The sequence below is a fragment of the Bos grunniens genome, chromosome X, assembly GCF_055505025.1.
Source record: "Bos grunniens cultivar Pamir isolate PY7600 chromosome X, Bosgru_T2T1.0, whole genome shotgun sequence".
NCBI lineage: Eukaryota > Metazoa > Chordata > Mammalia > Artiodactyla > Bovidae > Bos > Bos grunniens.
This window is the reverse complement of record NC_141194.1, coordinates 7,854,978-7,875,899: the sequence shown is the minus strand read 5'-3', so window position 1 is coordinate 7,875,899 and position 20,922 is coordinate 7,854,978. Positions and strand designations below refer to the sequence as shown.

At 41.7% G+C, this 20,922-nt stretch overlaps 1 protein-coding gene and 1 long non-coding RNA gene across 15 annotated transcripts in view; one reads left to right on the top strand and one right to left on the bottom strand.

Moving 5' to 3' along the window:
* MID1 (midline 1) overlaps nt 1-20,631 on the top strand; it is a 689,657-nt gene extending 669,026 nt beyond the window's left edge. For 6 of the 7 annotated variants that reach the window (XM_086386881.1, XM_086386885.1, XM_086386880.1 and 3 more), the window contains 3 exons: nt 5,919-6,080; nt 9,552-9,759; nt 16,466-20,631. In XM_086386881.1, coding sequence (XP_086243007.1) covers nt 5,919-6,080; nt 9,552-9,759; nt 16,466-16,814 — 719 coding nt within the window. In that variant the 3' untranslated portion in view covers nt 16,815-20,631. Of the gene's footprint in view, nt 1-3,061; nt 3,407-5,918; nt 6,081-9,551; nt 9,760-16,465 lie in introns of those variants that run through there. The other variant, XM_086386887.1, reaches the window with a different exon arrangement.
* LOC147339746 (uncharacterized) overlaps nt 1-20,922 on the bottom strand; it is a 168,233-nt gene that overhangs the window by 11,621 nt on the left and 135,690 nt on the right. For 3 of the 8 annotated variants that reach the window (XR_015158552.1, XR_015158547.1, XR_015158550.1), the window contains 4 exons: nt 10,057-10,196; nt 5,898-6,059; nt 5,504-5,609; nt 4,180-5,407 (listed from right to left, as the gene is read on the bottom strand). This is a non-coding gene — a long non-coding RNA (uncharacterized LOC147339746). Of the gene's footprint in view, nt 1-4,179; nt 5,799-5,897; nt 6,060-6,785; nt 6,889-10,056; nt 10,197-10,373; nt 10,485-20,922 lie in introns of those variants that run through there. The other 5 variants (XR_015158551.1, XR_015158553.1, XR_015158548.1 and 2 more) reach the window with 4 other exon arrangements.

Sequence of the window (20,922 nt, the reverse complement as noted above, 5' to 3'; positions counted from 1 at the left end):
GACCTTTGTTGGCAAAGTAATGTCTCTGCTTTTCAATATGCTATCTAGGTTGGTCATAACTTTTCTTCCAAGGAGTAAGCATCTTTTAATTTCATGGCTGCAGTCACCATCTGCAGTGATTTTGGAGCCCCAAAAAATAAAGTCTGACACTGTTTCTACCGTTTCCCCATCTATTTCCCATGAAGTGATGGGACCAGATGCCATGATCTTCGTTTTCTGAATGTTGAGCTTTAAGCCAACTTTTTCACTCTCCTCTTTCACTTTCATCAAGAGGCTCTTTAGTTCCTCTTCACTTGCTGCCATAAGGGTGGTATCATCTGCATATCTGAGGTTATTGATATTTCTCCCGGCAATCTTGATTCCAGCTTGTGCTTCTTCCAGCCTAGCATTTCTCATGATGTACTCTACATAGAAGTTAAATAAGCAGGGTGACAATATACAGCCTTGACGTACTCCTTTTCCTATTTGGAACCAGTCTGTTGTGCCATGTCCAGTTCTAACTGTTGCTTCCTGACCTGCTTATAGGTTTCTCAAGAGGCAGGTCAGGTGGTCTGGTATTCCCATCTCTTGAAGAATTTCCCACAGTTTATTGTGATCCACACAGTCAAAGGCTTTGGCACAGTCCATAAAGCAGAAATAGATGTTTTTCTGGAACTCTCTTGCTTTTTCCATGATCCAGCAGATGTTGGCAATTTGATCTCTGGTTCCTCTGCCTTTTCTAAAACCAGCTGGAACATCTGGAAGTTCACGGTTCACGTATTGCTGAAGCCTGGCTTGGAGAATTTTGAGCATTACTTTACTAGCGTGTGAGATGAGTGCAATTGTGCGGTAGTTTGAGCATTCTTCAGCATTGCCTTTCTTTGGGATTGGAAGGAAAACGGACCTTTTCTAGTCCTGTGGCCACTGCTGAGTTTTCCAAATTTGCTGGCATATTGAGTGCAGCACTTTCACAGCATCATTTTTTAAGGATTTGAAATAGCTCCACTGGAATTCCATCACCTCCACTAGCTTTGTTCGTAGTGATGCTTTCTAAGGCCCCCTTGACTTCACATTCCAGGATGTCTGGCTCTAGGTGAGTGATCACACCATCGTGAATATCTTGGTCGTGAAGATCTTTTTTGTACAGTTCTTCTGTGTATTCCTGCCACCTCTTCTTAATATCTTCTGCTTCTGTTAGGTCCATACCATTTCTGTCCTTTATCGAGCCCATCTTTGCATGAAATGTTCCCTTGGTATCTCTAATTTTCTTGAAGAGATCTCTAGTCTTTCCTATTCTGTTATTCAAGGTTACTGTTCCTACAAAAATATAGACTAGACTCACTGTCATTACATCTTTTGTCACATGGTAAAGGCCACTCATGCAATTTGCCAGGATCATCTACATCAGCAGTCCCCAACCTTTTTGGCACCAGGGACCGTTTTTGTGGAAGCCAACCTGCTCACCTCCTGCTGTGTTGCCCAGTTTCTAACAGGCCATGGACCAGTACCAGTCCATGGCCCAAGCGTTGGGGACCCCTGATCTACAAAATAGCATTTAACACAGTCTTCACATGAAAGGCCTTCACTGAATGTTGTTTGTTCGTCTCTCCTGCCAGTTGAAAAGACTATCGTTTGCAGATGTTCTACTGAATGATAAGATCTAAGAGTATAAAACTCTATGGAAAATTAGGAGAAAGAATGCTCCAAAGCTGGCTGTAGCTCCATGTACCACGAGGCAGACTTTTACTGTCCTAAGTCATGCTTCTTTCACTTGTCACAATAAATTCTAGTTAATTGCCCTCAACTGACTTTAGTGAAGCAGAATTAGATACTATCTCTGGAGCTTTTTAATCTTATAAAAAGACTATCCCTAATTAAATTCATACACTCAAATGCAAAATTAATGACAATGTTAATTTTTTATTTTTCGTTTTTATGAACAGGCTTATGACTGTAGATGTTAACGAATTGCTTGTTGAGACATAGATATGTATTTAATTTTACAATGTTTCCATGTTTTTTCCAAAACGATTTTTAATGCATCATTGAAAATCTTCAATTGGAACCTTTTCCCAGCAGCCTATTTTTATTATTGGCAAAAGTCAAAGGATCCATGTCTTCAGGCTTTCATGGCAAAGTAGTTATCTGTATTTAATTTATCTTAGTCATTTTGAAAATATTCATGAAGGTTTTTAGTCATATACCATTTGTATTCAGAAGGAGGAGGAGAGCATTCACTTCTTTCCAATCTGGTTGAAGAGACAAAGGGTGTTAGAAGCTGGTATGCAGTCTCTAAAGGGTGTCCATTGTTGCATAATGTTTTATACATAATGTTTTACTGTAAGATGACAGACAGTTGCTCTACAAGGCTCTGAAATCCCAAACGTAACTAGGATCTTGTAATGAGCACCATCATGTAGGGAGATGCTTCTGACCCATTGTGAATGAGAGAAAAAAAAGTACAAAACCACCTAACTAGACTGTTGCCATATGAACTAATTATCTTCCAAGTTCCACTGTTGTTTTACTGCTTCAGGCTGAATTGGAGAAGGTGAGTGTTGGCATCCCATCAAAGATGATTGCAAACGCCTTTAGAGAGAAGTACACGTTTTAGTTGGGATAGTTATGCGGGTGTTTCATAAAGTGATGAATAAAACCTGGTCATCAGTCCCGACACAGCGGGGTATCGAGGCAGAGAAGTCTGGTGCTTGGCGCCGTATGCAAGAAGTTAAGTGGTGCTGGCACTTGACCAACACCAGCAATGCAAGAATGGTGCGCTTGAGGCAGCCCACTTACTCCAGGCCCCACCAGAGAACGGTCGACATCGCTTTCTTGGCATTTATAATCAACTTCTCAATTATGACCTTGGCGATGGAGGTAAGCCTAAATTTTAAGAGTTAGCATTCATGAAAGCAGACTGTCCCAGGGTAAAGTTATCCAATCACATTTTACTACTCTATAAACATCTTGTTCTTTTAATATTCACAGAAAAAATTAGTGACCTCTTCAAAATAATCAGGATGGTCAGGGTCCCTTTTTAGTTTGGAAAGGGTTTCTGAAGCATTCAATCTTTTTGTTTTAGGTTAAGACTTCGGACTGTAAGCCAAGTTGCAGTTTGCCGCAATTTCAGACATCTGCTTTACAATGTTGCTGAAAGCATTCCCCCACCACATGAAACCCCGGCATCGGGGTTATACAGTGATGTAAAGTTTATTGAAACATTTTTACATTTGCTTTCTTTGACCACAATAGTCATTTTGCTGTGACATATGCAATTAAACAGGAACAGTGTAAATGCACTGACAATGATAGGATTCTCATTTGATTCTAGTGAATGCTGTTAATTGTTCGCTTGCATACCAGACTGCTATTGACAAAGGTCCAGGAATATGAGTGGGTTATCCTAGAACAGAAAAGCTCCTTCTTTCATTTTTTAATTTTTATTGAAGTATAGTTGATCTGCAGTTTGTGTTAGTTTCAGGTGAACAGCACAGTGATTCAGCTCTACATGTTTTTTTCAGATTCTTTTCCCTTACACGTTATTGTAAACTATTGAGTAGAGTTCCCTGTGCTCTATAATACGTCCTTGTTGATTACCTATTTTATATGTAGTAGTGTGTGTGTATGTCTGAGTTAATCCCAACTTCCTGATTTGTTCCTCACCATTCCCCTTTGATAACTTTAAGTTTGTTTTCTGTCTGTTGTTTTATTAGTATTGTAGTAGTATTATTAAGTATCTAAAGTGAGTTATTGGCTTTTTAGGACCCAGAGCTCAGAATCCAAAGGTGAGTTAGAGGCTTCTTAGGGCCCAGAGTTCAGAATTCAAAATGACCCTTCTTTGGTTGGATCAACATCTGCTGTTTGGTTGTGACACTTGCCTGAAGTGTTGAGATAGTTACCTCTATGTTCAGGGAAAATGAAAAAGAATCAAGAGAGATATGTAAGTGGGAGAGTCCCATGTTATTAAGCTATGTGTGGATGTGTACCTGGGCCTTATACAGGTGAGAAGTGGTATGAGAATGAGGGGGATGCTGGGGGTGAGGGGTGAATGGGGCCTTAGTTATTCTAGTACATCTCCAAACACCGACACACCACCCTCATCCTCTTGTCTGAGCCTCACATTACTTCCTTGCTTTATGGCAATTCTGTGAGATCTGGAAATGAAAAGAGTGAGAAATAATTCACAAGGTTTCTCATATATGTGAACATGTATGTTTATTTATTTAAAGACTCATTGAAGTGTGGCTGAAAATACTGTGTACCCCAGATGCATATCTTAGGGTGTGAATTTTCATAATTAACATAATTTTTCATAATTTTTAAGTTCTTCGGTGAGATTCATGAACAATGCCGAACTGAAAACTTGGAGATGGTATTTAGTAGGATTCAGAGACAGCTGTTGGGGTGTGAACATCTTGAACTGCTATGCTGATACTTGTGGGTTGGTATGGATATGCATTTGTGATTTCTTTGTACATTTCATTAGAAACTCAAAGAGGTAAGATGAAGTATGGTTAAGGTGTAAGTTGCCTCAAGATCAAAAGAACTAACCCTTTGACTTGCAAATCCCCTGAAAGGGAAGGAGGGGTGGCAAGTTGAGAAGCCCCTCAGGAAGTGGAAGGGCTCGGCCTTCTGAGAATTAGTGAAGGAAATTCACCAGAGTCAGGAAACAGCCATGACAGCCCAGTCACCAGGGGGCTGGGCAAAGGTTTGATTAGAGTGGAGATTGATGGGTGGAGAGGGGAGAGACGAGAGTCGGGCCCAGTACCAAAGAGATGTTTTCAGCATCAGCCACAGCTGCACAACAAAACAGCGTCCTTTTTCCTCATGTTCTTCCCAGCATCGTAAATCCGCAAACTGCTCCTCAAACCACATCCTGCAGCATGCAGCCAGAGCACTGGCCCTGCTCTGCTCTGGAACAAGCCATACTGGGGGATGCAGCTGGTCACAGCCCCTGGTGATGCTTTTGTCAGAGCGCCACTGGGCCCTGAGTTGCCTTTGGGTGCCACATGGCTCCAGGGTTCTTGTAGGAACACATGTCCTGAATCAATTACAACCACACTAGTACTGGGCCACAGACAAGCCCCATAATCGTTTTCTTAGCTCTCCTGTCCAAAGTTGGGCTGGTGTTGGCCAGTCTCTGCTGGTCTCAGTCCTGAACTGGCTGGGCCATTGAGCTGGTCCTTGTGTCTCTGCTCCCACTGGGATGAGCAGACTATCCAGAATGTTCTCCCCATGGTAGAGGCCCAAGAGGGCCACAGACTCTCAAGGGCTTGTGATGTCTCCTCTTGCCACTGGTGTATTGTCACTGCAGCCTTGTTCTCTTGGCCAGAGCAGGTCACATAGCCAAATCCAAAGCCACGAGGTAAAAGACAACATATCCCATCTCTTTAGAAGGAGTAGCCACAGAGTCACTTAGATACAGATCCTGGGTGGGGTGGAGAAGAAGAAGCAAAAAAATAGAACCTCCTACATCTCCATTAGTGAGGCCAATGTCTCATACCTGATCTGGGTCTGTTCTTACCCTCCGTGAGTCTCAAAATTGATGAGATCCAAGACTGAACAGTCATCATGATGCAAGTCAGGGGGAGGGATGTGTGGTCACTTGCTTTCTTTCCATCCCACAGCACCTAGTAACACATGACCAGGCACGGCACTTAAGATACTACTGCTCCCATCCACGTGGAACAGAATTTGCAAAACAGTCATCTTAGTTGGTCTTTCCACTTAGAGCACATGGTGAGAATATATAGTAATAAATATAGGTTGCTGTCCTTATTGTAGGCAGATACTGAGCACTCAAGTTGATTGGTGGGCACCTAAAGAAGTCACAAAGCTTTTCATTGCTTATCCCAATAACTGAAAATTCCACAACGTTAATATACAGATTTGCCCCATGCTTGCTCCAAAGAACTCACCACAGCTGCTTGGCTTTGCAGGTCTGTGCAACTCGGCCGATAGCTGGATGATCGTGCCCAACATCAAGCAGAACCACTACACGGTCCATGGGCTGCAGAGCGGCACCAAGTACATCTTCATTGTCAAGGCCATCAACCAGGCAGGCAGCCGCAGCAGTGAGCCTGGGAAGTTGAAGACGAACAGTACGTGCCGTGAACTCAGCAGAACTATCATCTCTAACCTGCTCTCCTTCCAGCTGCCCCTGGCCCCCTTCATTTCTCTTTTCTCTGTCCCAGGCATTGCTTACAACCTGAGACAGCAAGCAAAGAGCCAGCATAGAGTCAGGGTTCTTCCATCCAATCCTCTATACCAAGCCTGGCACAGAGCTAGGACTCTTTGTAAATTGCCAATGGTCTTCTTTTCCATATATGTGTGTGTGTGTGTGCACACTCAAGTTATGTCCGACTCTTTGTGACCCCATGAACTATAGCCTGCCAGGCTCCTCTGTCCATGGGATTTCCCAGGCAAGAATACTGGAGTGGCTTGCCATTTCTTCCTGCAGGGGATCTTCCCGCCCCAACAGCAGAATCTCAAATTACTAAGTCTTTCTTCAGGTAGCTTCTAGGTCTGTGATTCTCAGTCAGAAGTGATTGTGGTCCCCAGAAGAACACTAAGCCACATCTGGAGTCATCTCTGGTTGTTACAGCTGGGTGTTACTGGTGTCGAGTGGTTAGATGCCAGGGGTGATGGGAAACTCCCACTGTGTCCAGGATGGTCCCAACACCGAAGAGTGAACCGGGCTATGCGTACATGCATCTTATAACACTGTCATCTCCCGCTCTCTCTCTCTGCCCACATGTGTTTTATTTTATCCTCCTCTTCTTTCTCCACATCTTTTTGGTCTAGAAATATTATGCTATATAATATGGTATTTGTTTGCATAAGACCTCCCAGAAGAAAGTCGATTGGAGTATGTCAACATCACATCATGCTTTAGGGTTGCCAGCCAATCTATAGGAAATACATTTTAAGAAGAACCCTCATTTAACCCAATCTGTGATTTTAGTAGTCAAGTAACTTAATTTTACTCCACATATCTGTCCTTAAGACCCATACTCTTAAACATAAGCTAATTTCTCAAGGGTTCTGCTGGTAGAGAAGGAAATGTCTTTGGAGAATAAGGGGAAAAATGAATACATACTGGAAAAAACCTGTAACAGCGTATAGGAAACCCAAATGAACTTTTTGGCCAACCCAATACATACATTGAGGTTTATTCTGTAGAATGGATCTTTGAGGGTTCTTATTTGTACCTTATTGGTTTTACTAAAGATAATGTATTCATTTCATATGGACAGGTAATCTTGTACTTCTAGACATGCAATCATTGATCAGATGTTGTTAAATTATGTACAAGAGGTTGGTAAACTTTTTCTGTAATGTGCCAAATAGTAACTGTTCTGGGCTGTGCAGGTCAGATGATCTTGGTCACAGGTGTTCAACTCTGGTAGAAAAGCATGGCCTGGCCACGCTTCATTAAAACTTTATTGAAAGACACAGGCAGTGGGCTCAATATGGCCTGCGGGCTGTAGTTTGCCGAACTCTTAGGTATACAGATCTTACAATGCATTGAATTCTTTAGCCAAGTAAATGATTAATTTCTTCTGTGAACTAATCTATCCTCATTAAAGCAAAAGCTTTGAACCTAGACAGAGTAGGTCATAGTTTCCTTGAGAAACATATCCATGGCACAAGTAGAATTTGTTCCCTGTTGAGGCAGGGGGTTGGACCTAACACCAGATGGCAAGACCCTGCTCTGCGTATGTGTGGGTCGGGGTGGGAGCGACCCACACATGGATCCATCCATGGAACACGATGGATCTCACCATTATAAGGCCAGTCTTTTCAATGGCTGTGACCTGATCTTCCTCACTGGGAGAAGGGTAAGTATAACACAGCCTTCATCTTCAGTGATGGCTGTGCCTTTATGGAATTCCTTCCTAACCACCCATTAGGGTCCAGTTATTTTTAAGGCACATTCTATCATCACCTTTTTCTTTTTTTAAAATTTGATGGAAGTACAGATTTACAGTGTTGCATTAATTTCTGCTGTAAAGTGATTCAGTTGTACATGTAGATACATTCATTTTTCATATTTTCCATTATGGTTTATCACACCCTTTAAGCCAATCTATCTTCAGACTCTGTTTGTCTTAGCTGGTGTGATCATTCCTGAGGACTTTTTTTTTTTTTTTTTTTTACAAGCCAGGCCAAAATTTAAACTACACATAGACTTCAGTAGGTCTTACAGTCTTTGAGAATACCCCTGCCTGCTCAGCACTTGAGGATTTTCTCAGGTCCCCTTTTAGGTTTTCTTTGATATGAACAGAAATCTAAAAATGGGTCAGCAAACTACTGCCCATGGGCCAGATTCAGCTACCTGTTTTTGTGAATAAAGTTTTATTGGCACACAGCACTGCCCATCTGTTCACCTGTGTCTCTGGCTGCTGCCATGTTTCGACCACAGGGTTAAATAGCCCCAGAAGAAACCACATGGCCAGCATAGCTGAAAATAGGAAAATATCTGGCCTCTTACAGAAAAAGTATGCTGGTCCCTGATCTACAAGAAGGAATTTTAGAAGTGCCATTGTCATGTTTTTATCCAAGAGTGATACCCTTTGGCCTACCTGCATATGATGTAACACACACAACTGCTCCAGGTCTCTGGGTCAGTTTCTCAGCCAGCATCCTGTATTGCCATAGTCAGACTTAGCAGACTGTTTCTGGTGATTGTCTGAGCACTGTGCAGAAGCGGCCTTCCAATACAGCAGTGGAGTTTGAATATCATGGTATTTGCATCACATTGTAATCCGTTTCCTGCCTTTAAGTGTCTGGTACCCAATGTGGTTGAATGACAGGATGGCCCCCACACCAGTGTTGAATTTTCAGAGCAGTAACAGTTAATGAGAGGATGGATATTCAGGTGTGATTCGGCCAGAATTTTACAATGGTTCAATGTTCAAAACACAAAGACAAATAAATGAAATAGAGAGGACCTTATTATGTCTATAAAGGAACTTTTACGTCTATAAATGAACTTGGGACTCAAAAACCCAGGTAGGTAGTAACCTGCCACATTTTCCTCCTGATCTTATGGGCTGAAAAATAGCCCATTTGATCGTCATTTTAAGCTCATGAGAATACTGCTCTAATTTTGAACAATCTCAAAATAATATAAGCCATTAGAATGTTGTGAACATTAAAACCTGCAGTCTTGATGTGTTTGGTTTCTGAGGTCTATTGAGCATGAATTCATCTGAAGCCGACTGAACAGGGGAATGGTTGAAAATGAAGTCTTCGTTTTCTCCTCCCTTCCAGGATGATGTAGGCCAGCACATTAACTGTGCTGCTGGTGTGTAGCTGGGATGCCCAGCAAAGCTTGCACCACAGGCTCTGCTTGACCCTCACCCATGCTGTTGTTGAACAGTGAGGGAAGCAACCTTGCACCCACAGCTCAGAGCTGACTGACTGCGAGCTCTCGGAGGCAGGGACATGTTTGTCTGCACGATTTTACCGTCCTTTTTAAAGCTTATTCTGAAAATATGTTCTTGCTTAAGTTAAAATCCACAGTTCTTTTCATCTACCTTGTTTGTGTCTTGTAACCCTGCTTCTAGGCCAACCATTTAAACTGGACCCCAAATCTGCACATCGAAAGCTAAAGGTGTCCCATGATAACTTGACAGTAGAACGTGATGAGTCATCATCCAAAAAGAGCCACACGCCTGAGCGCTTCACCAGCCAAGGCAGCTATGGCGTAGCTGGAAACGTGTTCATTGATAGTGGCCGCCATTACTGGGAAGTGGTCATAAGCGGAAGCACATGGTAGGTACTTTGACTGAAATGTATTCTCTTTCACATTCTCCTCCACCGTAGATGATCACAAGATATTGAACATAAACCCCTGTGCTGCACAGCATGACCTTATTCCCCACCTTTTATACGCAGTACTTTGTATCTGCCAATCCCAAACTCCTAATTTAGCCCTCCTCTCTGCCCGCTTTGGTTATCACAAGTTTGTTTTTTGTGTCTGTGAGTCTGTCTGTTTTGTAAATAAGTCCGTTTGTGTCATATTTTAGATTCCACACAAAAGTGATATCATATGGTATTTGTCTGACTTACTCCGCTGAGTATGATCATCTCTGGGTCCATCCATTTTGCTGCAAGTGGCATTATTTCATTCTTTTTTATAGCTGAGTAGTATTCCATTGGGTGTATGTACCACATCTTCTTTATCCATTCAGCTGTTGATGGATATTGTCCTACAATTATTAAAAAAAAAAGCACACCTCATTCTATACTTTGTCAGACCATCAACCCAGCCCAAGGTCCATCTTGAAGAATAATATGCAAAAAAGCTTTATCAGGCAGCTGTTGTTATAGTAATGCTGCATAATAAACACCCCAAAACTCAGTAGCTTCAACCAACAATCACTTACTACTGTTCACTGACGCTCACATCTCTGGGATAGCCGATCAAGGCTAATCTCAACTGGGCCTTGCTTTAAGCTGCAGGTTGGATCTAGGTCTGTTCCATGGGTTTCTTCATCCTGTTTGGACACGTGGGCTACTCAGGTCATGTCCTTCTTGAGGAATCTGAGAGTATAAACCCAACTACACAAGCACATTTCAAACCTCTGCTTGTATCATGTCTTACTAACTTCCCATTGGCCAAAGCCAGTCACACAGCCAGGCTCAAGGCCAGTGGTACAGGGAAGTATATTCCTCCCATGGAGTTGAGAGGAGAGAGTGAATATGTACTAAGCAATCATTTAATCTACCATTTGGCCAATAAGAAAAATAATTCATTTAACTCCATCCATTTTTTATGTGCAGCAAGACTTGAGCCCCAGTCCCTGTGAAAGCTAATATGCTAATACTGCCCTGTCATGCCTTAAAGCATGGGTCAGCCGACTACAGCCAAACCTGGCCCACTGTGTGTTCTTATAAATAAACTATTTATGGGAACACAGCCAGGTCCATTCTTTTCCATATTGTCTATGGCTACCTTTGAGCCACACAGCAGAGTTGATTAGGTAAGACAAAATTCTGTGGTCCACAAGGCCAAAATATTAGCTCTCTGGCCTTTACAGAGAAAATTCACCAATTCCTACTTTAATTCCTGCTCTTCATCACTGAAGTTAATTTCTGTTGCCTTGTATGTTTTGTGACTCTAAACTGGGCCCATCAGTGCTGGGGCGGAGCAGTGATCCTCGGCCGAGACTCATTTCAAAGTGTCCCTTAGATCCAGCCCAGTGACTTGAGCCCACTGAGTTCTCTAAGCCCAAGGGGTGGAGGTCAGGGCAGTGGACATGGGAATTGGTGAACTCTGCCAAGTTCACCTTACAAAACTGACCTTGCCCGTTCCACAGCCACAAACCGTACCTCCTACCCTGCCCTTCTGTCTCATAGATGCCCACTTAAATAGCTCCCTTTATGACCAATTATAATTTTTACTAACCAGCCTTTATCTGGCACAACTTTATGCCAGGCACTGGCATGAGCATTTTACAAATGGTAGTTCATTTATTGATCCTAACAGTCCCAGAAATGTAAGTACTAATACCTCATTTTACAGATGAGCTGACTGAGGCCCAAGGTGCACAGCTCATAGGTGCAATCAGGGTACAAGCTGTTAGCCAAAGGTCCACAAATGTTGTCTGTAAAGTGCCAGAGAGCCAGTATTTCTGGTTTGCAGGCCAGATGATTTTTTCCCAACTGGTCACCTCTACTGTTGTGGGGGAAAAGCAGCCATAGACCACACATTCATGAATGGGTGCAAATAAAACTTTATAAAACCAAGCAGAGGGCCAGATTTGGTAAAATGCTACAGCCACTATGGAAACCAGTATGGAATTTCCTTAAAAAAACTAATAAAAATAGAAGCACCACATGACCAGCAATCCCACCCCTGGGCATATATCCAGAGAAAAGCATGCTTTGAAAAAATACATGTACCCCAAAGTACACAGCAGTGCTATTCACAATAGCCAAGACATGGAAGCCACCTAAATGTCCATCAACAGAATAAAGAAGATATGGTATATATACACAATGGAATATTACTCAGCTATTAAAAAAAGAGTGAAACAATGCCAGTCACAGCAGTATGAATGGACCTAGAGATGATCATAGTAACAGAAGTCAGAAAGACAAATACCACGTGATAGCACTTATATGTGGAATCTAAAGTATGATACAAGTGAACTTATCTAAGAAGCAGAAACAGACTCAGGTGGAAAACAGGCTTATGGTTGCCAGGGAAGGAGGGGATGGGATGGACTGGGAGTTTGGGACTGGCAGATGCAAACTGTTACATATAGAATAAACAATAAGGTCCTATTGTATAGCATTGGGAACTGTATTCAATATCCTGTAATAATTAGTCATAAAAAGAATGAAATAATGCCATTTGCAGCAACATGGATGGACCTAGAGATTATCATACTAAGTGAAATCAGACAGAGAAAGACAAATATATGATATCACTTATACGTGGAGTCTAAAAAGATGATACAAGTGAACTATTTACAAAACAGAAATAGAGTCACATATATAGAAAACAAATTTATGGTTATCAGGGACAAAAGAGGGGAGGGTTAAATTGGGCAATTGGGATTAACACATACACATTATTTACTATATATAAAACAGACAACTAATAAAGACCTATGGTAGAGCACAGGGAACTCTACTCAATACTCTGTAATGACCTATATGGGAAAAGAGTCTAAAAAAGAGTGGATACGTGTAGGTGCTCAGTTGCTTCAGTCATGTCCAACTCTGTGCAACGCTATGGACCAGAGCCCACCAGTCTCCTGGGTCCATGGGATTCCCCAGGCAAGAATACTGGAGTGGGTTGACATGCCCTCCTCCAGAGGATCTTCCCAAGATATGTGTATTACGTATAACTGGTTCACTTTGTTGTACACCTGAAACTAACACAACATTGTCAAATCAGCTGCTCCAAGAGATTTTTTTTAAATATATCCTGTAATAAACCATAAAGGAAAAAACACTTTAAGGCTTACTGTGGTGTACTTAATAAGTGATAGTTGAATCTTTGCTTTAAAAAAAAAAAACAAACCCTAAAACTGAAAACTGCCTAACTTGCAGATGATGAGTATGGTAACAGTATTTAGTTTTGAGATAAAGATGCTAAAACACTTATTTTACAAAAAAGAAACCTTTCACTTCAAGTCTATGCAAACAATGTAGTATGTCTAAGTCCTTTACAGTGTTGATACACATTCATAAGCTTGGGTGTTGTCTTTTTCCAAACGGTTTGCATATTAGCCAAGCAAGTAGGTTTTTTCCCCTCTTGTGACCCTCAAGGTTCTCTTTGCTCAGAACATCCCTACTTCAACATCCCTCTGAAGGACGAAGGACAGATCCTCCCCCTATATTTGGCTCTGGTCCAGGCTGGCATTTACAATGTGTAGCTGCACTGGGGCAAGATAAAAGCCCAAAGGAAAATACAGTGAATTTTTGCAGGTGCAAAAGAGCAAACATTTCTAGTTAATTAACGGGCTCTGTTAATCTGGGACAGAATCCAGTGTCTAAATAATTACAACCCCCTTAATAATTACTTATGATAAATGATACCTGATCATTATGATCTCATCCCCATTGACGAATGGTGTGGGGAATTCCACTACACCACTTCAGTTATACAAACACAGATCAGCATTACCTTGAAAACACCAGATGTCAAAACCAACCCGTGAGGCAGGGGGAAAATATTCTCACATTAATTGCCACGCTTCAGATCTTTACAAACTCGTGTCCGTTTCAGAAAATTGTCACGTAGAAAGTAGTTTAACATTTCCTGGGAGGTGTTAGCGAGGAAAGGGTGACCTTTACTATCAGATGCCTGTAATACTTTGATTTGCAACAGCTAATAATGCATGTATTTTCTTGTGAAGTATAGTGCTGACTTGAAATTTACTTGTATGTTATAATCCATGCTATGGGGCATGTTAACATTGCTCTGAGAAACATCATTTTATACTTTTTGAATTCTCTGAGTCTCACTGCATACCTTAATGGAACATTGCCTTCCGCCTGCACCTTTCAAGCTCACTGGAAATATGCACATAATTTTACAGATTAATGATAATATAATGGTATTTTCCATTGCTTAATGGACTAGACACGTAGTTATTTTCTTACTCTAATGCTGTTAATGTGCTCTTGGTATTTTAGGAAACGGTGTTAACTAAATGTGGGTTCATGCAAAGATTACAGGAACCCAACTTAAGGGGGAAGGGGCGAGATTCTAGATTTTGCTCATTTTAACCTTCTCTTGGTTTTCCCATTTGCTAAATGAAGTCAGTCATACTTGCCACAGCTACTCCATAGGGGGTTCAATTAAGGTTCAAATGGGAAAGGAATGTCAGAGTTCTTTACTAAAAAATAAAAATGGTGTACAAGCAGCAAGAAGGAAACAATACAGAAACGTGGCTATTTTGTGATGCAAATGCAAGTTTCAAATTATCTGAAAAGGGAAATGGTGTCTGCCAGGACAGATAGAACGTCTTGCAGGAAAATACTGAAAAGTGCAAAACAAAAACATTTCCAAAGTGTCTGTTAGGGTTCAGAGAAAAAGAAAAGTCTTTTTCTAGGTATACCAAGGAGAAAGAGAGCCAAGGCTTCTGGGAGCCCGCTACTCCTCTCCTGGAAGGCGGAAAGCTATTCACAGCCCAGAGGCAAGGTACACCCAGGAGTCTGCCCAGAAACTTCCACAGACCTCACGTGTGCTGTCTACTGTCTGGAAAACAGTGTTTTGCCTTCTCTTAGAACTTCTGGATCTTGTGCACGGATGTCAGTGGCAGAATCTGATCCGGACTCCATATTGGAAAGAGGATTCTGGGAAATGCAGCCCCAGGAGTGTCCCTAAAATGCTGAACAGAATTGACGAGGGTGAAGTGCAGAGGTTTGACAGCACACAGGCTGGTACCCTATGCTTGCCAGAGGATCAGTTCCATCCTCTCTTAATTCAGTCATGGTGTGTTTTCTTTTTTGAACACATCACTCTTTAAGTGATTATATTCTAAATCCAGCACATGATGTTTGAAAGAATGTCATTATGTCAAGACCAGTGCAGTTTTTCTCTCTACGGCAGGTAAGGTACCATATGTCAACATCCAGTTAGACTGGTTTCTACTATAACACGTTAAGAATTGAACTCTGAATCATTCACTATTTATTAAGAATGATGGGTTTTGCTTATCTTGTTGTTTAGTTGCTTAGTAGTGTCCAAGTCTTTTGCGGATACAGCCCACCAGGCTCCTCTGTCCATGGAGTTCTCCAGGCAAGAATACTGGGGTGGGTTGCCATTTCCTCCTTCAGGGGATCTTCCCGACCCAGGGATTGAACCCACATCTCCTGCATTAACAGGCATATTCTTTATCACTGGGAAGCCCTTGCTTATCATAATAGCTGAGAAATACTACATTATGGAGGCATGTTTCAGCAGGCTGAAAAGAGATTAAGAAGCTTAGAACACTGTAGAAAGAATTTAGAACTTTTTTTTGAGCAGTGACAGAACATTTAGATTAACTAGGATATCCATCAGCTCAGAGACATTCAGGATGTTTGTAAATACAGTAGGAAATAAAACCAAAAGGGCTCCTCTGGTGAGAAAAGGCATTAGGGAGTGTTGTTTAAGTCATGTGGCCTTTTAAATCACCCTCGGGTCAAATTCCTATTCTGGTAGTTATTAGTCATGTGTCATTGGGCAAAGATCATAAAATAACAATTACTGACTATTCTATGCCAGGTCTTAGGCCCAGGATCTTAAACACATATTCTTTTCTTAACTCCTCAAATTAACTCTGAGACACAATGACAATCATTGTCCCTGTGTTACAGATGAGAAAACTGAGGCTAGGAGATGACAAAGAACCTATCCCCATAAATGAAACTCATTTTCCATGCTTGCCTTGTGAAGTCATGGAAGATGACAGGCAAGATGTCAGTTGAAAAATTCAAAGAAGATCAGAAGATCTTTAGAAGGTCAGAAGAAGTCTAGGGCTGTGCTGTCCAAGATGGTAGCTATGGGCTACATGCAGCTCTTGAAACTAACTTGACTGTAATTAACTTAAAAGTGCAATTCCTCAGTCTCACCAGCCACAGTTCAAGTGCCCAATAGCTACATGCAGCTTGTGGCTACCATATTGAACAGAGCAGAACATGTCAGTCATTGCACAAAGTTCTACTGGATGCCACTGGTCTCATGAATCTAATGCATGGGTCTTCATGAATGTAAAAAAAAAAAAAAAGACAGCCAAATACAAAGTTCTGATTCTCTCATAACATCCGCACTATAAACAGGAATTTGAGTCAATATAATGGCCCCTTTCTGCCAACTCTTATGTCCAGAAGGGAAGAAGATGGGGAAGAGGGGTCAGGGTTCTTGCCCAAGCTTTCACTAAAGAGGGAATAGGGATGACCAAGGATCACAGAAAGGATTTCATGTATGTGTGCAATGTGGCTCATGGTTCTTGTCATTGCTCTTTTGTGTCTGCAGGTATGCCATTGGCCTTGCATACAAGTCAGCCCCAAAGCACGAGTGGATTGGCAAGAACTCTGCTTCCTGGGCGCTGTGCCGCTGCCACAATACCTGGGTGGTAAGACACAACAGCAAGGAGATCCCCATCGAGCCAGCCCCCCACCTCCGGCGTGTCGGCATTCTGCTAGACTACGATAATGGCTCCATCGCTTTCTATGATGCCTTGAACTCCATCCACCTCTACACTTTCGACATCACATTCTCGCAGCCTGTGTGCCCCACCTTCACTGTGTGGAACAAATGTCTGACCATCATAACAGGCCTTCCCATCCCTGACCATCTAGACTGTACAGAGCAGCTGCCCTGAGCACGTGGAGCTGGTTTCTGGGGGATATAAAGGGTGGTGGCCACCATTTTGGGGACTGAGAAAGCACAGGCTTCCAGAATGTGGTTAAATCTCACAAAAAGCATCCAGAAATCAGCTAAGATAGAACTCCCAATGGGTGATTCCCCCCTTTCACTGTGTTTTGTATTAAGTACAGGCTTTAATAATTTCTTCACCCTGTTTTTGTATTTACAGGAAAATTTATAGATTATTTATATAGGAACATAACCGGGGATTACAACTCTTAGGAATTCTCTGGTTTTGCACATTAGGAGGCCTGTAAGTTTTATCAGTTCTTGACAACCTTTATTCTCAGCACAAGTCTCTGAGCTTGAGAAACAAGATCTTTTGTAGTTTTGTGTTTCTCCACCTTCTCACATCCTCTTTCCTACAGATCTCATGGCAGGTCCTGTCACCCCAACACTAACAATATGCCACTATTTTCAAACTAAAAAAAATAGTTTTGAACCTAGTAGGGAAGTAAGTGGGCTTTCTGACTTGGTTTCTTGTGAAGCATTCAGCGATGTCAGAAGGATTTATGGATCAAGTAGGATGGAGAGAGCAACAGAGAAGAGGGAAAGACTTGACTTGGGAGCCGGGGATCTGCTATTGCAAAACCTGTAATTACCCTTCCATGGTTGGTAGGATGATGCTGGGAGAACACGAACAATGAGATTGCAATTGAAAAAATTCACCTTGAATCCTACTGATGATTCAAAAATTCAGGCCGATTTGTGTTTTCTCGGAAGTGGGATTCTGTGTCATGATAGAAATCTATTTCCTTCTTCCTTTTACTAGTTTCTTTAGGCCTGTGAAGTTTCTTCAGTATGTTTACTAGCTGTCCTGTGTCCCACTCCCCCTGAATAATTTTTGTCACTGGGGCTGAGGAAATAAACATTTTCTGTCACAAATGGCAGCACCACTTTGGATCGATTTTGCTCTCTAGGACATCAACATATGGCCCCAACCACCAATACCACATCCAACCATAAGTCACCAAAAAACATTTGTATTTATGAGTTGGTAATGACAAGGGACATTGCATGAAGTACTCTTCTCTAGTATACATGCTTCAAAAGTTATAATAAACAGACCTTTAAACACATCTCGAAAGATGTAGAAGTCCCTCTATATTCTAGTATAGTTAAATAGAGTTGTAAGAAAACAAACAAAAAAATCAAACTCACTATTCTCACTTTGGAACCTGCTAGTAGAACCTGCTAATGTCATGTCAGATACAATGCTCAGTGTGCTGACCTAAGACATTGGAGTGGTCCATGACATAAGGCTTTTTTGCCTTCCCTGGTGGCTCAGTGGTAAAGACTCCACCTGCGGTGTAGGAGACCCAGGTTCGATCCCTGGGTCAGGAAGATTCCCTGGAGAAGGGCATGGCAACCCATTCCAGTATTCTCGCCTAGAGAATCCCATGGACAGAGGAGCCTGGCGGGCTACAGTCCATGGGGTCACAAAGAGTCAGACATGACTAAGCAACTGACACTTTCACACTAAGCCATCCTAGGACTCAAACCAGGAATCTGGCAATGGTTCTACCTTGATGAAGGGCATGACATCTCTCAACCATTTCATTTGCTAAAATTTATCTGGGCTGCTGGGGTGGCCGTTTTGACAGACTGGGGGATTTAGACACTGTTTTATTGGTTTTGTTTTTGAGCAAATCAACGAATTGTTTCTTTGAAATTCGTTCACCGACCCACTGTTTCAGCATCGCATTATGTGATCATGAGTCTGGGTTTCAGGGGCAGCTTCCCCAGGGCTTCTGCCTCTACACTGGCAGATGCACTCCTTTTTCTTAACAGATAGATTCTATATATTTACTATATTATTTATACCCAGATGAATATTTTGATAGTGACTTAGAACAATTTCACATCTAAAAGATGGATGCCTCAATGGAAAAAAAATTACTCAGTCTCTGACAACTTAATGGAATTTTTTTCTTTTTACAATAGAAAAACAATGTGCATTAGGCTTCCCTGAATATACCAAAAGGGTTGGCTTAATAATTTTTACAAACTTTTTTGGTAGCTGAATAATGGATATTTTCATGCACTTTGTACACTAACAGGTTTTAAATAAAAGGGTCTAAAACTCAGCTTCTGAGATTTTTTAAATCATGGTCTCCAGGTACAATAAATGCTCCAGTTTGCCTTATGATGTTAATCTAAAGCATTTATGAGGACAATATTGCCACGAACTATAATGCTTTTTCAGTATAAAGTTACTACTCCAGTTTTCACTGCAAGCCATTTAGGTTATGTTTTGGCTATTTTTATAAGGACGAGGGATTATGTTAACATTTTGTTGTGGAAGTCTCACTCTTTGCTAACTTAAAAACATTGTGGATTGTAGCGATTACTATTTCCATGTTGTCATATTTACTGGAAAATATGTATATGATGAAAGGCCACAGTGTTTACTTTCATTACTGTAATGATGTAGACAAAATTTCCATGTGGATTTTTTTTTGAAAGTCTGAAAAATATATGCTATCAACATTTGTTGCAGTAGAATTCTTTAAAAGGATTGGGGGCACGGCATTTTGTTTTGAGATTCTTCCTTCACAGAAGGCATCACAATACAGGGGAAAAAGAGCTGGCAGTGCCAGTTAAATTAATACACAAAATTGATGCAACGCCAACCAAGGCTTCCAGGTCCAACGTCGTGGGTGTGTGAACACTGCTGGCACCATCTTGAAATGCTCAGTAATGCCTGGACGAGGGGTTCTTCATTTTCGTTTAGAACTGGGCCTCGCAAATTATGCAGCCAGTCCTCAAAACTGAACTCTGAAACATGGCGCCTCTCTCCTGATGGATAGAAATGAAGAACCCCGAATCCACTGTCTAATTCAAGTAGGAATCGAGATGGGTTAAGATGGAGAGTGGACTTGGGTGAAGATTTTCTTTCTGGCTTTAAAAGAAAGTGACTTCAAAAACTGCACATGTTGATGAGAGTTTCTGCTGGAGAAGAGGCGAAGGCCTGAGGACCAACAGGCATTTCATTATGGTACTGAGATCTCGAGACTTTCTGAGGAACCAAACCAGTGCCCCCCAGCGAACGTGGAAATCCATTTCAGCTCCAGGCACATGGGCAGTGCCTGCAGAAACACACACATGTCTGCTCGCATACATGTGCTTTTGGTGTTGGGAACCAGATGATCTGCTCTACCCTTATAAAATGTCTTTAAAAAAAAAGGATACAAAGATGGTAATGGGGATGGGAGAATGTTTTTAAAATAGTGCTTCTGAACATGGGGGCAATCTGGCAGTGTCTGGAGTCATTTTGGGTTGTTGCAACTTGGGAAAGGAGGTGCCCCTGGCATCTAGTGGGTAGAGACCAGAAATGCTGCTCAACATCCTATGGTGTACAGCACAGCCCCCATGACGAAGGATTATCTGGCCCAAAATATCAATAGTGCCACAAACTATTTTTTAAGCAAAACTCTCACCAATTTTTTCTTTCCACTCGTGATTGATTCAATGCCTGGTATATCAAAAAAGAAACCGGGCACCAAAACCTTCATCTTTAAAAAAATATTTACAAAATTGTTCAGAAAATCTGAAAGGCAATGCAAGCCTTTGTAAATGGGAATCCACTGACAAGTGTCACAAAGATGCGGATGTGATTTGCTTGGTCGGGAAATGAAAGTCTGTATGCTGCTCTTTTCACCCGAACAAGTTCAGTTCCTGGTACTTGAGTCATGCTGTCATACCCTCAGCCCAAGCTCTCCATTGCTGTTGCTTTCTGGTTTAAAATAAAATCATTTTTGTGGTTCCCACGCCCTCTGTCTCTGCCTGTGTCTGTTGCCTTGTCACCAAGGCGTGTTTTCACCTTCACTGTTTCTACACATATTTATTCAACTTCTGCTAACCCTTCTACCACTTTGCAACATATAATCCATCTTCTTTTATGCCTGAAACATTCCAGTGTCCACCATCCAGCCTCTCCCTAATCAAAATACAGGTAATTGACAAGATGCAAAATAGTATCCCACCCTCCCCTCCCCCCAGGAATTTGAAACACAGTAAGAGAAAACCTGTACAGGAGCAGAGATCAGAAGAATGGCTTGGTT